The sequence below is a fragment of the Xiphias gladius genome, chromosome 17 (assembly GCF_016859285.1).
Source record: "Xiphias gladius isolate SHS-SW01 ecotype Sanya breed wild chromosome 17, ASM1685928v1, whole genome shotgun sequence".
In the NCBI taxonomy this organism is placed as follows: Eukaryota; Metazoa; Chordata; class Actinopteri; order Istiophoriformes; family Xiphiidae; genus Xiphias; species Xiphias gladius.
In genome coordinates, this window is record NC_053416.1 from 25,154,443 (window position 1) to 25,175,257 (window position 20,815).

Consider the following 20,815-nt stretch of genomic DNA (forward strand, 5'->3'; position numbering starts at 1 on the left):
CAACCCTGCTATAATATCCCTCTCTGTGGAACTGTTGACAGACTGTTGCTGCCAGAGTCTGATCATGTCCTACTTTGACTTTCTCAGTCACCTGACGAAGAGTTGCTCATCTGTCTTTCCTTACATATCGCACTAATGCATGACTAATGTCATCAAATGTGCGCTGTCGAACAGTTTCCGACCCTATATTCTTACGTCTTTCCCATTGATCTAAATGCAGATGTCTCTTTAGTCACTGTTTATATTGAAACTCTTGCCAGTCGAGCACTATGACATCCATATAAATATACTTTTTTATCCATGTTTAAATAGAAGTTTCAAATAAAAAGTGACAGCCCTATTCATAAATGTTTTATTTTTTAAAATTTCAGGTTCCATCTTAGCAAAAATGGATTTCCCATGAAGTGAAATATTATATTTGATTTGAATTTTTCTAAATCCCTCTTTGACAAAAAATACATTTGGCATCATGCATTTAATCCCATTTCTGTGTTTTTCTCCACCAGGCCCTCCGTTCATTGTATCACCACCGGAGAACATTACAGTGAACATCTCGCAGGATGCCTTTTTCACCTGCCAGGCGGAGGCCTACCCTCGCAACCTGACCTACACTTGGTACTGGAAGGAGGAAAACGTCTTCTTCAAGAAGTAAAGTTATGATCGGGTTCATTATTGTCTGCCATATCACGTCCCCTGTCTGTTCCTACCGTTCACAAGCCACTGTCAAGAGTCCTGTGTTGTCTTGCTGTTTTGTGGTGGGTACGCACTAGACAGAAATTACATAACTTTTATGTAACCAAAAAAAAGCATCTATCAAAATGGCTTAACCACTTCAAAATTTTAGTATCTGCATTGTAAACACATCAAAAGACTCTATCAAGGTACCTAACAAAAATATTAACTGTAAATAGAAGTATAGCTCAAACTTTCTCTCTTTCTCTTTCAGCCCTAACCAATCCTACTAACAAGGTAGGGCAAACTGTATTTAGCCTGAGAGGTGAAACTCAGCAAACTTGTGTTTGCTGGATAATCATGTAATTGTTTAAATCAAAGTTAGCATGTTTGTCCTAGGTCATGTTCCTTGATTATGGTCCTGTGAAGTCTACATTGAATGTTAAGCTTTCCAGCAGTTATGAGAGGCCACCCAAGACACTATACAGTAAAGGCCCTTTCAGACATTCCCCCCCTTCAGAAAATGTTCTGGCAGTTTAATATGTTGGTGTAATGTCTGATTAGATGCCAAGTCACTTTAACGTAAAAGTCTCAACAGCAATCTAACAGGTTCAACTTGTAATATTTCTGTAAAACATTACACATGACACAATTCTGAACTGAATACTATCACAAAAAGCTGCAGCATCACAAGGTTAGATGAGGACAGAGTGAGATTAAATCCACATCTTGTTTGCCTAATAAAGATCACTGTGATAAATGTCACCATAGCTTTAAGACAATAAAACTTTGAAACACTATAAATGAACATATTTTAGGTTGTTAGGGAGATTCTTTCCAAATCAGATCAGTCTATAACAGTCAGTTTTACCTTCACAGTGCGGATTAAAAGAGGTTAAAAAAAAAACGTTGTACAGTAATACAGTAATAATCAAACCACCACTCCCTCAGAAAAACTGAAAACGGCCTTCTTCCTGCATGTCATTATTGGTTTCCACCAGTGGTACTGCTTGATCTGGTGCCCCAGGTTCCAGATATCACCCAAGCATGTAGCTCTTTCTGTAACAGTCCTGCCGTGTCAGAGTCGAGCTGTTAAAGTCATCTATATCTGAGTGAGAAAAAAAAAAACATGCTTTTCACTGCTTGATATTAAGTATTTCCTGCCGGAAACGGGCTTAACATTAGACTGTGTAATGTATATACATATGTATGCAGCCTGTGTTTGTGTCTGTACATGCATTCGCAAGCACGTGTTTATATCTTTTTAGAAAATTCTGTTAAGTAGACAGTAGACAGAGCTTGATGATGCTGAGCCTGTTCAGTATGATGAGTTTTCACAGGCAGACATCTCCATGGTTGAAGATCCATGGGATTTCAAGTAAATATCGTAATAATGGAAAGCATATCGCTCCTCTTGTACGACGGATCTCCAGAAACGTTAGTCAGTAGGCACGTCTGCCTCTGTTGCCACAAGTCATGATATTTCCGCTGTTGATGCTTGGAAGCTGTTCAGACAGAGACAATGCACTTGTCCATTCTGCTTAACCATAAAGTGTCCTACAGCCACCAGAACTTGAAGTTGACCGAGGTTTATGGTGCACATTCACAATACATCACATTTAATCAATGTCTGCTTCAGTACACTATTCCTGAGGAAGATAGAGTAGCACAGAGATGACCCCAGCTATACTGCATATGCTTAAAAAAGTGTAGCTTTTCTCCTTTTTACAGGTATTGCCATTTCAAGCCAGCCAAATTATCATATAATTATATTAGTTGAAAATAACAAATAGTCTTCACAGTATAAGGTCCATTCAGAAATGGGAAGTCTATGGTTTGAAAAAGGTAAAATAAGGACATGAAGGTAAAATTGATATTTTATTTTCTAGAACTGATATATAGTTTAAAAGTTTAAAATAACACCCTTAAAATGAACATTTGAGTACGGAATTTATTTCCCGTTGGACTTGTTTCCTGATGTGTTAGTTTGTTTCACAGCTTTTATTAGTTTCATTTTTGCTATACAAAGAGGTAACCTGGGAATAAGGCTAAACAGGAAAACACATTTCCCTGCTTGTCCTCAAAGTTATTTAGGACATAGTACTGGTGTTGTACCTAAAAAGATCACATGGATTTTTTTTTTAATGAAAAAAAGGATATATTTACTGAGAGCAGACATTCAGATATTGGAAAGTTTCATCCCTAAGTCTGAATAGACAGGCAGAAAAACATCTGGAGGCAACTTAGTCACCTCTCAGGCCTGCTATATCATCAACACTAGGGATGGGGTTCGATAGCATTATATCAACTCTAAATCTGGTTCTAAACGTGCTTATCAAATGTGAATCCTTTTAAAATTCTTATTGAATCTTTTTAGGTAGTTTGTTTGATGGAGAATGAAAACATGTCTTAGTAAAAAAAATAAGTACTGTTTTTATTCACTGAGTATTGTACCTAAACCACAGAGATTCTGATGTGCTGAAAGGGTGTCGGGCTTTCACCACATATTTAGTCACATTCATTAACCTTTTGCTCTTCTCTGAGGGGCTACGATAAAATTGCAGAAGTAAAAAGAAATAATATTAATTCTCCTTTATCCGTCAACAACTACTGTAAATAAATGGCAGATTTTGCTGCATGCACAATCTACTTAACGTTCGCCGAAGGAGAACTTGTTGAACTGCTACAGGTCACAGAATCTAATATGTCACAGAGTATGGTGAGTTGGAGCTCTCAACACACCCGCTCAGGTTATCGAAAATCACAGAAGTTCTTACTTTAACATGATGGGCGGCAGATATATATGCGAATACATTTGCCAAGATCAGGAGAAAAAACAGTTATACGTCAACCACAGGAAAAAGAAAACATAAAAGCAGGATAGCCGAAAAGCAATGGAAGAGATTTAATAAAGCTAGATGGAAAAGATCAGTAGAGAGTGGCACCGTAAGTAAAGCTAAGGATTAAATAAACGCATTCAAGTTTCCTGACCAAGTTGCCCACTGAAACTGTAGAGCTCATGTTCTCTGGAAGGCAGCTGAGCAATTCATTCTTAATGCTCATCAGTTTGTATATCAGTCACTGCTATTTTTAAGAGAATGGGTTATACAAATAAAGGTTTCCAAGCTAAACCTTTTTGTCTCAGTGTTTCCAGACGGGGTTGGTGATGCAGACCCAGTTGCTCCTGCAGGTCTTGAAAAGTCTGAAAAAGCATTCAAATTAGTCTCCTCAAGTAGGCCTCACAGGTTATTAAAAAATCTTAAATTTATTTTTCTGGAGGCATTATACCTATAAACTATAGGCAGGGTTTTTGTGACAGTGAATTATTCTGCATTAGGCTGTGTAATCGATTGTGAGGTTTCATTCAGCACCATAAGACCTGCAGCAAACACTGTCGCTACTGCTAGCTGCAAAAGTTAGGAAGATCAGATCTGCTCAGAATAGGGAAGTACATACTGCTAGAAAGTACAGAAAAAATGACATAAATGTCAGTAAATTCATGTTCTTAATTGTAGGCCTTATTGTCCCTACTTGTTTTCCAACATTGTTTGATCCGTTTGACCATGAAAAAGCTGTTGAATCTCATTCATTCTTAAAAAGGTCCTAAAAAGTCTTTGATTTAACTTGGTGAACAGTGGCAGTTTTCATTTTGTGAATGATTGTAGTGTCTGAGGACTAAATGGTGTAATTTGATAGAAGATTGCCTCTGCCAAAAAAATCCCGTAAATCTTTTTTCTCCTTATGTTTCATTCAGAGTGGCATTAACAGCTCTGAAATGTATGGTTTTTGTCATTTTAATGGACGATTCTTTACAAAATCTTTTTTCACAATCTTCTTGTTAGTTTGGTTGAGAAGCAGCGATCATGATCAATCTTGCAAATGCGCTCTGCTTAGATTCTCCAGCTCTTGAGGCCCTCATATTCTGCAGTATGTTCATTCAGCAGAAATACTGCTTTGCAAAAAGTCTCCTTTGAAAGTGACACAGATACAGTGGTCACCAAATGTATTATCCTCATCATGGATGATGTCATTTTTCATAGCACACAGTCTGATCTGGAATGGGCAGTAGAGGAAGCGAAGTGAAGGAATGCAAAGTATTTGTTGCCAGTCACCAGTCAGCAGAACCCAAATCTCAGGGCTGGCTTTAAAACTCATTCCAGCTCCCTCTCTCCAATAAAAACAAATGTCTGAAGTATGCAAAGGATAGAAATGCCGTTGTGTATTGTTGAGCAGTTAAATCTCCCCTGAAACTATAGAGAGAGCTAGACTACATACGTGCTCTGCAAAACGGGAGATTTACAGTGTTGAATATCAGTGTGCACAGTGTGCCCTTTTGTTTAAATCTGTTATGTTAGATTTTAAAGGGGCTATCCACTGTTTGCACACATACATCCAAATGCTATTTTATTTTACTACAAGCAGTACTATTCAGCCTGTGAAAAGAGTTGTATAATGTCTTCTGTGGCTCTGGAGGTAGTTGCAGAAAAATGAAAATGCTTTGGCTACAAAGAACTACTGGTTTAATCTTTAACAATGTATAGTATTATATTTAATAAGTTCATCATATGTTTTTCTGAAAAACCACAATCTACAAAGTAGCCTGCCCAGTAACTCCAGCTGTCAAATTATTGTAGTGGAGTATAAATCCAATTTTTGTCTTTGAAATGTAGAGGAGTGAAAGTATAAGGCATTGTAGCAACAAATGGGAATACTCAAGTAAAGTAAAAGTACCTCAAAAATGTGCTTAAGTACAGTGCTTAAATAAGTGTATTTGATATCATTAGTCAGAATCAGTAAAAATGGCAGTCAAAAAGTAAAGTGACAGTTTATAACCATATTTAAATGGATATTTAAATGTTGCCCTTGAAGCTAGTTCCAGAAACATGACGGTGACTTTTGTTTAGTTCTCCAGAGGCCTTCACACCCCACATCTCATAACAGTGGCACAGCTTTGAGATGGGAAAAATAGGATTTTTGTAGGATGAATGTGCTGCTGAAAAATCTGCAGTCACTGTGCGTAACGCTAAGTCAAACATAAACCAGGATCTCTGTGATCCCATTTCTACTATGCTAGCACAGAGTCTACAAGCTGGATGGGTTACAGAGTTTTTAACAGGCTGAAATCTCTGCACCAGGCAATCTTATCATTGGTATTGGTATCGATAAATCTGTCAAGCACACACTGCCATATTCTATGATTTTGTGCTATATGGCAGTAACTAATAAGCAGGGGAATATATTCTCTTGTGATTTTCAGCGACCTTTCAAGCCTGCAGACTCTGCAACCAACTGTTCTGCTCTGAATCATGAATCAAGCTTTGTGCCTAACATCACTAACTTATATAAAATTCAGAGCTACATATCCACTGGGATGTGAGCGAAAAAGAGCAAGAAAATGTGGCACTGGCTACGGTGTTGCATCATACAGCAGTGAAAGCATACATGTACACTTATCGTAAATATTCGCTAGTAGATGACTGAAAGAATGTGTTGAAATATTTTCAAAGAAAAAGGTTCATCTTAAGAAAGACTTGTTACTCAAAACTGAAGCTTCAGCCTGAAAGATAGCTGCTGCAAAATGTTTCACACACTGTTTGAATCTTATTTTGAAACACAGCTAGACGGTCGCTTAATTTCAGTCTTCTTTTCTACACACTGATTTCTTCCCAGTGACATGATGTCAGATCAAACACACCTGGTGTACCGATCCTAATATTGACGTTGCTCTTGTCTTCATTATCACAGTGACCTAAAGCGCAGAGTCAGTATTCTCATCGACGGTTCCCTCATCATCGCCCAAGTCAAGCCAGAGGATGCTGGGAAATACACTTGTGCTCCTAGCAACAGCCTGGGCCGACCACCGACTGCCTCTGCCTACCTAACAGTGCAATGTGAGTGCTAAACTTTAAATGCTGTTCCGGTACATTGTAAGTGTTCCTCTTTATGCCCTTTTATTTGTCAAAGCCAAGGCCACCTGACCTCTGCTATCATTTATACCTTAATCTAATCATGCTTGGGGTTCAACAGGAAAGAAACTGGGCAGAGCATGTGGACTTACTGTAAATTAATCTTTCCTGTGTGTGTGGATTATAAAAAACACTGCAGCTGTGTCAAGAACCCTGTGGGGTTACATTTTAATCAACAGGTCAAGAAATTATATTTCAGTTGTGCTATGTTCCAGTCAAGAAAGTCGTAGGTTATTGTGTGTTATTTCTACTTTTTGAAATAGCTCATCCCACATTCTTTTAGGGCCCTGTTAACCTATTTTCTCAATGAGATTCTCACTGTGAACAGTGTGGTCTAAAATGAACAAAAACTTTTCTGCTAGTCTCACTTCTTGAATTGGGAGGGAAAAGGGATGTCAGGCATTCCCACGTATCAATCAGAATTGAGCAACATTTCAATTAAATTGTGATGACAGTTCTACTCTTAATAAGTCATACACATGGATGGGTTTTTTCAACTTTAACTTTGATTGTTGCTTATTTAGTCATGAATATTGACTGATGTAGAGAAACACTGAACATTTAAAGTTTTCAGGGGCTTTAAAACAAATAACAATATAATCTACCTGCTCACAGTCATGTTTAAAAAAAGGGTGCTGACATGATTTTCAATATGCAGTTCCAACTGCCCTGTAAAAACATCAAGAAGATTTGGTGCAGCTTGGCTGCCATGCTTGTTCCTACAAACACAAAGTTGTTAGACTTCAAAATAAGCATAGACAGGTCCAATAATAGCTCGGCTGCATAATCAAGATGCTTCTATTCAAGAAAGTAGGACATCCTGTAGCATTTAAGGCTTCTTATCAGGTTGTATTGGTGTATAAGCTCTTGCAATGAAAGGAGATCAAACATGACTATCTTGACAAATTGCTCCAGCTTTGTTGGAGTAGTAACCAGTAGTAGTGACCAGTCTTTATCTCTACACATTGTTAAGAAGGGACCCCAGTTCTAACCAAAGGCTTAACCATAAATGGGAGTTTCTGTGCATTTGGTCAGCAGCAGCATGGTTTCCTGTTAAATCTGACACTGCTGTGGCACTGCATGTCCAGTCTTATTTGGGATGAAAATGTGCTTGGTGCATCCTCTGCTTTGCGGAACTGATTCAGTCTCTCTACCAGTCTCCAGGCTAACTCTGTTCTGCCTCTCAGCCAAACACCTAAACCCACCCAAACATATTTGCTTTCTCACTTCTCTTTTTTTCACGTTTGCTTTCGGACTCTCCCTCTCCCTATCTTCATTTCCCATATATACTCATTCATGTGTATATATTCATATGCACACCAACACATCTCTGTCTCTCCCTCTGTCTTCATCATGGGTTGCTCCCTCCTTACTCTTTCCTCTCATTAAACACTTGTTCACTCCATCAGTCACTCCCGGCTGTAGAAACATGAGGCTTGTTGAATTTGTTAGTTCAGAAAGGCATCTGGTTGTTGTTTGGAGCAGATAGGCAGAAGCAGGACCAGCTTTGAGAATCGAGCCTCGTCAACCGGTCGCCGGCAACTGGCAGTAGTCAAGGCAACAGACGTTTTGCATTCCCTCGCTCTCCTGCCTCTTCGATGGCTGTACATTAGATTGTGTGTGTGTGTGTGTGTGTGTGCGTGCGTGTGTGTGTGTGAGGCAGGCAACACCAGAAGTGAGAGGGAGGGAGAAATGAGAGTGAAGGGATTACATCATTGCCGTAAGACCAGAGACTTTTCTCTGTCAGACTGCAGAGGGCTCTCTCTGTCTTTCTGCCCTATTCTTTCCTCCTATTTTCATCTTTTCCTTTTGTTCCCTTTTCCTCTTTTTATCCCTTTTTCTCAGTCCTCAACATCTGCTCTTCTCCATTTCTTTCATGCCCTTTTTGTCACTTCTCTCATCCTGCTTAAATCTCTCTCCCACACTCTCTTTTTCTCTCTCTCCTCTCTCTGTCTTTCTCCCTGAAGTGCTTGCCAGTGAATAACTTCCCTAAAGCATCTTGCAGTGGGAACCAGCGTGTCGTGAGCGATAGCGCTGTCTGAGGGCTATATTTAGAAACTTGGCTGGTACTCTTGTCTGTGGTGCTGGTGGCAGTGCTCCTCTGGGCTCTTTGCGGCAGAAGCGCTGCCAGGCCGGTGGTTAGCTGTCCTCCGGACAGCAGTTGTAGTAGCTGTTCTGGCAACAGTGCGGTCAATCGATCTCTCTCCGTGTTTCAGTCCTTCCATCTTACATCTGCATGTCACTCAGTCATTCACTCATTCTCGCCAAATGAATGACCTTTTGTCTGTTTTATTGCATTCACGGTCACATCAACTCATCCTCCACGGTCTTCCACAAGCTCCTCTCTACCTTACGTCATCCAGTCACATTTCTCTCTCTCTCACCTGTCCTCTTTCCCACGCTTATGCTCAGCCTCACTCTTCCTTCCTCCATCGCTCCACTGATAGCACTCACCCCTCCTCCTCTCACTCACACCATTTCTCCTCCTTATCACTCAGTGCCTGCTTTGAAGCTCTCCTCCTTGACCTGATTTAGGCAACACGCTGTTCTCGCCCCTGCTCAGAATTTAAGAAGGAGAAGTTTTAACTTCTCCTCCTTTTCCTCCTCTTAGCCTCTTTCCTCTATCAGATGGATAGATGGGCTTTCTCTTTGGTGCCTGTATTTGCCCAAAGGGTCTAGCTCGACCATATCAAATCCCAATTATTTAAGACTTAAGATACAGACGGAAAAATGTGAAAGGATAGCCAGTAATGTGGAGCAAATATACTAATAAAACTCAAAAAAATCAGAGCTGATCTGATTGGATGAGGTGAGTAGGTTCAGGTATGATGTAATGTGCATTTTCACACTCTCTATAACTAAAGATGACAGTAGTTACATTTGAATAAAATATTAACATTTTATCAACAGGATATACAGACATATTTATGACAAGTTCCCTATGGAATTGTGGAAATATATTATGGGAATAGGTTTGGGAACATTTTGGAAAATTCACTGTTTGAGAATGAAAAGAGAGGATCGGCGCCACTCTCGTAGCTGTTTGTTAAATATGACGCTATGTAATAACGTTGGTGATCCTGTATCCTTTCCTGTAGCACCATCATCAGTTCAAAATTTTACATTGTTCAAGACTTTGATTTATAACCAAATAGAGTATGTGTCATCATTTACACTATGCTGCTCATTTAATTTCAGTCGATGAATAAACCTGATGAGCTGGGAGTTTGTTTGTGTTTCTATAAACACACAAAAATGCTGCTCTGAGACCAGCTGTGCTCCACATAAATTCATTTATCATTTCCTTTCCCATAAAGTGTGATTTGCCAATCTTCTCTACACAGCTATTGCAATCACCAGGCGGCAGACTTCCCAAGCTGCAGTGACATGTTTTACCACTTGGTTTTCTCTCTGTATTTCACCAGATCCTGCCCGTGTAGTAAACATGCCATCTGTCATCTACGTGGCCATTGGTCTGCCTGGCTTCATCCGCTGTCCTGTAGATGCCAACCCCCCTGTAACTCTGGTAAAGTGGAAGAAAGATGGCCTCCCTCTCCGGATAGATAAGGTGAGCTGGTGCAGTGCTGCAGCATTGGTTCTGCTCACTTTACCCCACCTCCGACTGGAAACGAGTGGGGCATTTCTTTGGTTCATCCCTTCATTTCTGTGTTTATCTCTCTCTTATTGAGTGAAAACTCCTGGACTTCTTTTTATTAATTTCCAGATGTGAGTTCCCCTGAGTTATTGACTATAGCAATTTGTTATTATTGGCCTGTAACAAAGCAGTACACGTCCTTACACACTGTCAATGACCTTTCCATCCACAGTACCCTGGTTGGAGCCAGATGGAGGATGGGAGCATCCGTGTGGCAGAGGTGACAGAGGACTCTCTCGGCACCTATACCTGCATGCCTTACAATGTCCTGGGTTCCATGGGATGGTCCCCTCCCGCTCCCCTGGTGCTAAAGGTATGTGGATAGTCATTGTGCATTTAAATGATCCCAAATTAGCAATACAACTTTGATGCATCCAGGAGAAAGTGCAAGTTCAATTATGCAGCTCATCAGTTTTTACTTAACTAACCCTAACCCGATTGTGGCTGTTTCACTCTGGGTAGGACCCTCCCAAATTCTCAGTGGTTCCTGGAGGGGAGTACAGGCAGGAGGCTGGGAGAGAACTGGTCATCCCCTGTGAGGCGGAGGGAGACCCCTTTCCCAACATCACATGGAGGAAGGTAAGACACCCTCCACACGCAACATTCTAAACTCCTGCTCTGCTGTGTATAATTTGGCCAGTGAATTTTCTCAATACAGTCGTTTACTAATCAGTGCCTCATATTGTTACGTTATGTTACATTCAGTGTCTTCCATTAAAAAACATTAATTTCTGAAACATGTGCCTGTACTGGGTGCTCAGATTTTAATTACTCAAACTTCTGTATTTAATCACATTTTAAGGATGTCTATAAAATATGCCATTAAGAGAAGATACTAGATTTTTGCTTGATTATGAGGCATGTTTTACCTTGTTCATTGACTACTATGTGACAAGCTATTGTTTGTGTCTCCCATTTATGAAATGAGTTAGATTGAAAGCGATACTGTCGTAGTAAATTTGAGATTGGAGACTGTTATTTTTTAGTGGCTAGTAAACTCTTTGTATGTGTGGCCCTTTGCGTTTCTTTAAAGTTGTGAATTTTTCATTGCATGTGCCAACATATTGCACACCTCTCTCTGTCTCTCTTTCATTGGCTGACTCTGTTTTTTCATGCCTGGGTGGACTGCAGGTAGGGAAGCCCAGTAAAAGCAAGCACAATGTTCTGCCCCGAGGCAGCTTACAGTTCAAGTCACTCACTAAGGAGGACCACGGGGAGTGGGAGTGTGTCGCCACCAACGTTGCCACGAGCATCACTGCCAGCACGCACATCCAAGTCATAGGTACCCAACATGTTCATGAATGCACACACATACATATAGAAAATAACATAAATACATGCTTTACATTACATGAGATTCTATTTATTTAGCAAGTGCAGTAATTGGCCATTGACTAATCTACATGCCCCCTGGTTGCTGTTGCCACGGCTGTCTAACCTTCCACTCTCGCACAGCACATACTTTAACCGGGGCAGTTTAAACAATCGGTCCTTGATTTCAGACAGAGGTAAACAAAAGTAGGCTTTTCATTTCTCGCTCGCAACAGTCAATTTGTCTGCTGAAATTACAGTTGTTACCGGCTGATTTCATCAGCTATAGCTACCTAGCTAATTGCCTCAACATTCATTTCATGAATTTTTAAAAAAACGGCGTCTCTGAGTTACTTTTTAATATTGACTCATTTTAAACGAGAACCCTGTAAAAGCATCTTAATGCACTTGATGGGTAAATCAGTAGCACATGATTATGTGCTAAAAGACTGAGGATCAACCTAACAGGTCAGCATCTTCTTTCCTGTATTGCAGTGTAGAGCTAGTTAGTCCCGGTGTTATATAAATTAAGTATGGTGAGGAAAAATGTAAGATCAGACTCATATTTCATTCTAACATAAGCCTTAGCTTACATACTTGGACAATCAAGATTAAATTCATGCTTTATTGTTGTTCTTTAAAATAATATGTATCACTTTTAACATTGCAAAAGAAAAAGTCTTTAGAAGGAGAAATAACCAATGTGTTGTGGTGTAACACCATCTCCGCTGTGCTATTGTGAAGTATGAAATGCTCCTTAGTCTTGGTTATAATGCTCGTTTACCAGTGTAGGCACTAAACTAGCTAGCCAGACATTTGCAGCTAACGTTATAGCAGATAAACACACTATTCAATCCATTCCATACACTTTTGCTATTGTGCTTTTCGTTTTGCAAAAGCTAAAAAAAGGCGCCACCCTCCACAACTCTTGGTAGGTGGAGTATCTCTCTTACTACAGCCCAATGTCCACCACTTCAACATGTGGAGAAATTCAGAGGCTGACGAGTCTGTTTTGCCTAGTTACAATTGCTAAGCTGTGATTGGACAATAACTATTCAGTGAGTGAACAGTCAATTACAGACGAATCTGACAGATTGTAGGACAGTAGATGCTGATACCTGCTGTATGGTGGGATAAGAGGATTGATAATAATATTATACATGTAACTATGCACATATACTTTCAACACAAAGAAGAGCCACAAAGTAATGACCTTAGACTTGTAAAGGATATTGAATATCCAAGTTGACTGTGACTACATACAGACTTTGCCCAGTGCTGAGTCATGAACACAAGGCAAACAATAGTTCATAATGTGTAAAATATGGTGTGGTGTGTGTGAATGATGCACACTGCATGATGATTATATGACAGAACCAGCAGGGGTGGTTCTGAGGGAGCTTGTAAATGCAAAGGTAGGTCATCTGTGAAACACAAGACACACTTGGCGATCAGGGCACAGGAAGAAGAGGAAGGTCAGATGCTGGTTTGGAATCAGAGCCAGCAGGAAACAAATGAGTTGCCTTTGAGTAGGACTCTTGTCTCATGGTGAACCTCTTCTGAAGCGAATTATGGAGACAGTGGAGAGTCTGTAAGACACTCACCCTGTCCCACTACAACTCCTTGACCCCACTACTTCAACTAAGAACTCATTCAAGGACACTCTGAATCAGTAGGTGGGGTTACAGAGAAAATAATGGAACAGTGCCCCGGTCCAACTCTTCCTTCTTAAGCCTCTCGCTTGTTTGTGAATCGCCCCCCGGTTTGGAGAGGCTCTCCAGAAAGAGAGCTATGAGTGATTTTGATAAAAATATGTCGCTTTGGATGCGACACCACTTGTGACCTGAACATGTATTAGACACTCTGCTGGAACTGCGGTGATTTCATGATTTATTCTCTTTCCCAAAAGAGAATAAATCTATGAAATTACATGAAGCATGAAACTGCTTTGTGGTGGATACTTTCGGACCGAAAGTAGCTTTTCCCAAAGGAAATCTTTTTGGAACAGATAAAGGACAGGGTTAGCAGTGTTGGTAGATAACTCTACTACCATCTTTATTACTCTTGCATCCTGCAAAGCAAACACAATAACTACACACTACAAGCTGTCCTAAAGGAAAACAATTTAGCATGAATGAGTTATGAAATTTTTAATTGCTTAAATATTGGAATGCCTCCGGTAAATGCAGTCATTGGCCTTGTCTGCCCTGTTTTCAATCTTTGTCCATGCTGACCACTGCACTTCCTCTCTGGATGTGAACCACTCAAATTAGAGCAATTGAATGATTGTATTGTACTGGCTTCTAATTGGTTTCCTGTTGCAGTGGCTCAAGTACAGTTCCTAAACAATGGAACTGGAAATGAGTAGGGTTTTTTTTCTATAAAAATCCATATCCAATTTTTGCTGGTAAAAAATATTCTTAGCCCTTTTACTTACATTATTAACATGGCAGGTAAATCCTAAAAAAAAAAACTAAAAAAAAAACTTTGGACTACATTTTTTACGATTACATCATGCAAATATATATCCTCCTTATTTTTAGTTAAACGTTGCATTGGGTTGCTGTAAAACACGTTACTGGGTCCAGCTCAGTAAATTTCTTTAACAAATAAAATGAATGTAATGTATCACAGCAGGGCCACTCAGTGACTAATGTGGCCTTTTAACAACACCTTTCTCACTGCTTTCCCTCCCTGCAGGCACAAGCCCCCACGCCCCCACCAGTGTCCATGTGGTGGCGTCCTCCACCTGGGCCAATCTGTCCTGGGAGGCAGGCTATGACGGAGGTTTCCAACAGACATTCTCAGTCTGGTATGGCCATGTGTGAGTCATCTCAGCATGCTTTGCTTCCTGCTTTTTCTTCTTCCAGTACTTTCTCTGTTATTTCTGAAAATGTCTTTTCCAGGGTTGTGTTCAGAACAGTTGTGAAAATGTAGAGATGGAAATACATGGCGATCCAGCGTGAGTGATTGTTCATCTCTAATCTTGGAATTCCTGGAGCAACAGTTGCAACTAAACTGAACATGACCCAAAGTTCTCTGTCCTGCTGCTGCTGCTGCTGCTTCTGCTTTGCTGATGCTTGACTGGGGAAAAGGCCTGGGTTGAAATGTTTCATTTATTTGATTACTTGAGGTTTATCCGTGACCAGCACAGTATAATTTTAATCACACGGAGGTGATTTTTCACTCGCCAACATAACCCAAATGCATTTTGGCTGTGTGTGTGAAGCAACTAGATGTCAAAAAAATAGAAAAGTTTGGTGGATTTAAGCAGAGTTTCTTATGACACAAGATCAAGAACAGGGCAGTGAAAACATTCCTACTATCACACCCATAATTCAAACAGTTAAACAAGTTTGAAAGATGCTGTGACGGTATGTAGCCAAGTGCTCATTAAAGGTTTGTGGCCCTTTATATTGCTGCCAACTTGTATGCATTTTCTGTGGGGATGTTTTCTTTGATTTTACACTAACAAACTCCTCTACAAGAGTTTTGACTCAGTTGAAGATGCAGAAAATAAGCTCATAATCAGGCATGAAGCAGACAATGTTAGGTACATGTCATTTTGATAGTGGTAACTGCTTCCACTAATGTGTTTTTCTGACCGTTCTTGAATTCAAGGGTTGGATGCATTCTTTCTTTTTTCAGAAAGAGCATCTTCCCCATCTCTATCTGTGTATTTCACCAGTATTCAATCAAATAGAGCATTTTTAGCAGGCTTGTCATTGTAATGGCGGCTCAACTGGTTCCTGCTAGAGGAATACAGTGTAGACTACAGTTGAGTTTAATCCCAGTTCAGCCTTCTAGTCTCTTCCTTAGGATCCCTGACAAGCAGTACACATGCTCATGATAACGTACACAATAAAAAATGTTAATAAATAAATAAATAAATAAAAAAGAAAAGGAGCTATAACATTTTGCCCTGCTGTTCATATACAAAGTAAACACTGTTAAAGTAGTGTAGTAGGTTGTATCACTCCACACACAGTTTTGAACAATAATTTTCAAGCAAATTTACAGTCATTGCACGTCAGTTTTGTATAAGCTGTTAGTATAGTCATTATAAACAAATGAGACAGTCAACAAGAAACTAACCTGCTGAGCTCTGTGTTACATTTTATTTTGTGTGTTGCCATCTCCGATTTCAAGGGAAGTCTTACTTGTGTGTATTGTTTTGTAGCACAGATGGCGACAGGATTTACCAGAAACATGGTCTTAACGCTGTATAACTCTAACAGTACTGCAGGTGGGAGGTGAAGACTTCTGTCATAATTTAATGTAAAGGTACAGTATATACTAGTATGTCCTGAACTAATCCACAGGATCAAGGTAAAGCACAATAAGCCCGACTCTGCTTATTGTAACCATCACGCTTTATTGAACCAGTGAGGGAACCACAGAGCAGAACAAATATAAAAAAAAGCAGAGAGCAAGCTTTAATTAACGATATTCATACTGATGGCAAATGTCTGCGAGTGATGCGAGCAGAGCAGCTTTGGGTTTGCATCTATCTCAGTGACATTCCTCAGGTGGGCCGTCCCTCTACAGTCCTGCTGTTATCTAAAAGTGCATTTCAGCTTCGGTATTTTGTTCTTGCTGGCCAAATGCTGTCTAAACCTTCCTACCACCACAGAAACAGACTGACCCTGTTGGATATTATTATATAAAAGACTAAAAAATACTATGCCTGCCAAATATTTTACAGGACTTTTAAACTGTACACACGGGCTAAATTGTCTTAATGCAGAGCCATTCAACTGTCAAACATACGTAAATTGTATTTGTATAGCTAATTTCATTGGAGGCCACCACCTCTTTAATTCCGTGGCATGAGGTATCCAAATGCTTCTAATATCCCCGTTCACATTACTTTAAAATTAAATGATGAGGTTATCTCAAATTGCTGCATCATAAATAATATCTGAGCATAAAGAAACAACTAAATTTCAGTACTACTCTTTGCATTTACAGTAGGATTGTTGCAGCTGTTGCATGTGTTTTCTGCTTTATTTGGTGGTCAGGTGCAGTTGATGCTGAATGTATGGCATGGGCAAAAAGCACATTGCGAAGCTGTGCGCAGCATGGGCTTATTACCATCAAGTGAGAGTCGTGTAGTGAGCAGTCAAAATACATGAAAGAAATATTAATTTCATCGCGATGTAATGTCAGATCAGTGATGGAACGGCAGCTGTTGCAGAGTGTGCTAAACTGTGTGAGGAAAATGATACTGAGACTGAAATCTAGATTCTACCTTTGTACAGACTTAAACTTTTTTTATATCATCAACATGAAGTCAGCTTTTACCTGAATCTAAAACAAAGAAAGCAAGGCACTCCTGTTATCTTCCTTTCTGCATCTTAATGTATTTATCTAAATCTTTCCTCTCTGTCTGCTCACTTCTCATCCTGACCCCTGTACAGGCTGAAGAGGGAGCATTTAGGTCCACATGACTGGCTTTCCATACCTGTGCCTGGAGGCCACGACTGGATGCTGGTGCCTGGTTTGGAGCCAGAGACAATATACCAGTTCAGCGTCTTGGCCCAAAACAAGCTTGGCACAGGCCCCTTCAGCGAGGTTGTCACTGTGAACACACTAGGTAAGTATACTCAGTACTGCTCTACCAGGAGAAAGGGATCCATTAATAAAATGGCTTTGGCAGGCCCACAACTAGGATGACCAGAAAGGCTGTTACTTGGAACAAAAAAACCACATAAGAATCATTTTTGCTTCTGCCAGCATCTTTTTCATATCAGTGTTTTTTGTGTTAAATTAAATTTCTTGAATCACCATGTTCAGTTTTAGAAAGATAGTGAACCGTGTCAAGTTCTCTTAATTCTAATTTGAATTATAGCATTTTTCATATCAATAATTTAAATAATAGACCAGTTCATTAAAAATTTCCTCTTCTTTTGTTGATCTTGACGTTCCAGATGGGATTAGTGCTACCGTGGCAGAGCAGTACATTTAGAAAGTCTAACAAGTTCACAGTTCATGCCCTCAGTTCTGAAATAATCCATACAACACCCTCTGTGTGACTGCTGGTGGTGTGATGTTTCACAGACTAAAGAATTCAGCTGCACCTCGGCTGTAGAGGATCATGCAGATGTTTCATAATTTTTCATTTTCATATTACCTTCATGTCTACAGGTGTTTAGTCAGAAAATATCAAAGCAGAAACAGAAATGCAAAACATACTCCATAGCTGAGGCGTATTCAGAGAGGAGGCCGTGAATGATTCTGGTTCAGTGAACGTTCTAACACATTGTTAACCCTCCTACTAGTCACTATGTAACAGAGTCAGTGATTAATGACTGAATGGATTACTAAACATTCTTAAATTGTCAGGCTGAAGTAGTTTTTTTCTGACCAATATTGTGTTTGAAATTGTTCTCTATTTAAAGTGACAGACCTGTATCTATCTTCTACTTCAAACAAGACATGGCTGTACCAAACATGATCACAAACCTTGACTCTGCAGTGATAAAATCAGATAAAATATGACTCCTTTTGTTAAATCCAGGCAGTGAGAAAAGACACATTCTATGTAAACTTGACCACTGTTCTATAAAGACGAATTGACAAGTTTAGCTCCCGTTTATTTAGATATTACATTAGCAGTATACATGACATTACTCAATAATGTTATGACATAATCATGAGATTCAAAAGTGGCATTATATTTATTGATTATAGCTTCATTATTGGCCAGCTATGGTTGTTGGACATTTAACTGCTGAAAAAAATGTGAGGCCATCCTCTAGGTCATTTATGTACAACAAACTCTATTTTATGTATTACAAAAACACACTGCTCCCAACTCTTTTTCAAACGTTTACCACTTTCATTATAGGGCATGAAATCAACAGTCGCTAGCTCAGTAGTTCACTTGCTAGAGTTTGTCAAGACACAACAGTTTATTGTTCAGCCTATTATAAAGTATCACAGATAAGCAATGTAAGAGCTATCTTGTAAAAGCTTTTACTTGGCTTTGGTTAAATCATTATGCATTATATCATTCCTTACAGCAGAGAAGAAAGGGACCTTTATTAAGTGTAAATGAAGTTGTCACAGACTATTACTTAAAGATAAGTGACATGCTGAAAATTGGGATAACTGTTGACGCTGCATCACCTTCAGTGTTAGCCAAGGAGCAGAAACGAAGGAGACAAACCATTCACTCTTTGTTTTCTTTTTCTCCTTTAAAAAGCCTTTTAACACAGTCTTCCACCTTTCATTTGCAAATCAGATTTCCCGACACATCTTTTCAGGCTTAATCTTATTTGAAAAAAAAAAAAAGGAATAGTTGCTAATATTTGGTCAGAGAATGCAGAGTGCGTTACGTATATAGGCAATTATAAAAGTGGGAATAAAGTTTAGTGTACATATCCAACCAGGAAGATGACCAGATTAGATAGCCGGAATTTGACTGTCAGGATAGTCGAAACTGGGATACGAGCTAGCAAGATGAAATGTTTATAAAATGGTCTTAAAGGTAAAGTATTTAGAGATATAGTGACAGGAAGTGGGATTTTTATGCATGTTAGAGATGCATTTGGTATAAAAGCTTAATCACATCTAGTCACAGTCTCATTGAAGATACTTGTCCATGTCAGTGTCAAAGTGGAAAGGAGCGCTGATTCACTTTCATCATGCTGGTGGGCTACTCACTAAATATGTAACTCACACGTCTTCTCAACCCTAATGTGCTCTTTCAGTATTTCCTGTAAGTACCCCTGAACCATTGGTGCTGCTTACCCCACCACGGTGCCTCACAGCTAATCGCACGCAGCAGGGAGTCCTGCTCACCTGGATCCCACCTGCCAATCACACAGCACCTATCCAGCATTATATCATGGAGTTTCGCCTGGGGGAACGATGGGAGGTCTTGGATGACAGCATTCCTGCTGGGGAGACGGAGATGCTTGCCCGAGACTTGATCCAGGTAAAAGACAAGACGGGGACTGTAGACACACGGTATAACACAAAATCTGCCAGTTCCAGCCCAGAGAAGCTACAGAGATCTGGGACATAGTGGTGGGTTAAACACACCTTTCAATTTGGAGAAAATAAGTTATACTCCACTGAAAACATAGACAGAAATCTTAATGTTAGAAATTCTGTATACAGCATTAGGCAATTAGCTCCCAGTAGCTATCGCTAACTATTACCTTATGTCAATTTTAAATGCGTTAGAGTACCAGGTATTTCTATCATTCTGCGGTCCCTTATTGTAGTGTGACTGTTACTGTGGAGAGTTTTCAAGAATAAATCACATTTTTTGTTTGTCTAGGTGTTACAGTACATTATTTATCAGAAGAGTCGCCATCCCATCCAATCCCATCATCAGCATATATCAGCAGTGTGAGGGTATTTGAGGTTATTCATATTTGATTAAAGGCAAGCTGAAAAAGACTAATATACATGATGAAAGGAAAATCCCATTGTTTTCTCCAGCGTAGGTCTTAATCTTGTAGTTTTGTCCATTCTGACTCTGGATCTGTGCACTCATCACCTTCACCATAGAGATTTGGGAAGCACAACTCCAACATCCCAGCATGCATGCATGGGACATGCAGCACAAGCGTCCTTAGGTTTTCCAAATAAACTTATATTTACATAAATCTCTTCAAATGCTTGTTTCTGAGTCTAAACACAGAAAGTAGAGCCCTGAATTAGCTGTTGAAGCTTAATGTGAAGTGATATACTACTGCAGTTGAATAGACAGACCTGGCTAGCCAAGCTTGCTGTTTGGTTAGCCAGGTCTGTCTATTCAACTGCAGTAGTAACAAACATGTATCACTTATCCTTTCATATATTCAATGATTCTACTTCAAATTAGGTAAACAGATATTATGAAAGCGTCCTATCTGGATGATTTTGAGTAAATTCTGCTGTAACACAGACAGAATCCCTTTCATCTGTGGACAAGTCTAGATTTTCACATCTGTCAACAAGTCCCCCCTATACAGGAAGGTTTTTCTTCTCAGTCAACTGTGGAGTCCAGTGACGGCAGGAAGACCAGTTTGCTGAGGTGCGGTGTCTCGAGGGATGGCCCTCTGCTGCCATTCTGTCTCCATCCTTTGTCTTTGCTCTTTTATTTGACTAAGCTCCTCGTCTGTGTACTCTGTTTGAAATAAAAAGTCGAAGTCCATCTATGTGCAAAGTCTCCTTAGAGGACAATTAAGTAAACAATCCTTCTCTTGTTTCTTCG

At 39.7% G+C, this 20,815-nt stretch overlaps 1 protein-coding gene across 1 annotated transcript in view; it reads left to right on the forward strand.

The window, feature by feature from the left end:
* LOC120802689 (protein turtle homolog B-like) overlaps positions 1-20,815 on the forward strand; it is a 144,672-nt gene that overhangs the window by 94,413 nt on the left and 29,444 nt on the right. Inside the window, exons 6-14 of the mRNA XM_040150765.1 lie at positions 507-648; positions 6,418-6,563; positions 10,064-10,206; positions 10,466-10,606; positions 10,756-10,872; positions 11,425-11,575; positions 14,305-14,416; positions 17,025-17,200; positions 19,320-19,546. Coding sequence (XP_040006699.1) covers positions 507-648; positions 6,418-6,563; positions 10,064-10,206; positions 10,466-10,606; positions 10,756-10,872; positions 11,425-11,575; positions 14,305-14,416; positions 17,025-17,200; positions 19,320-19,546 — 1,355 coding nt within the window. The remainder of the gene's footprint in view (positions 1-506; positions 649-6,417; positions 6,564-10,063; positions 10,207-10,465; positions 10,607-10,755; positions 10,873-11,424; positions 11,576-14,304; positions 14,417-17,024; positions 17,201-19,319; positions 19,547-20,815) is intronic.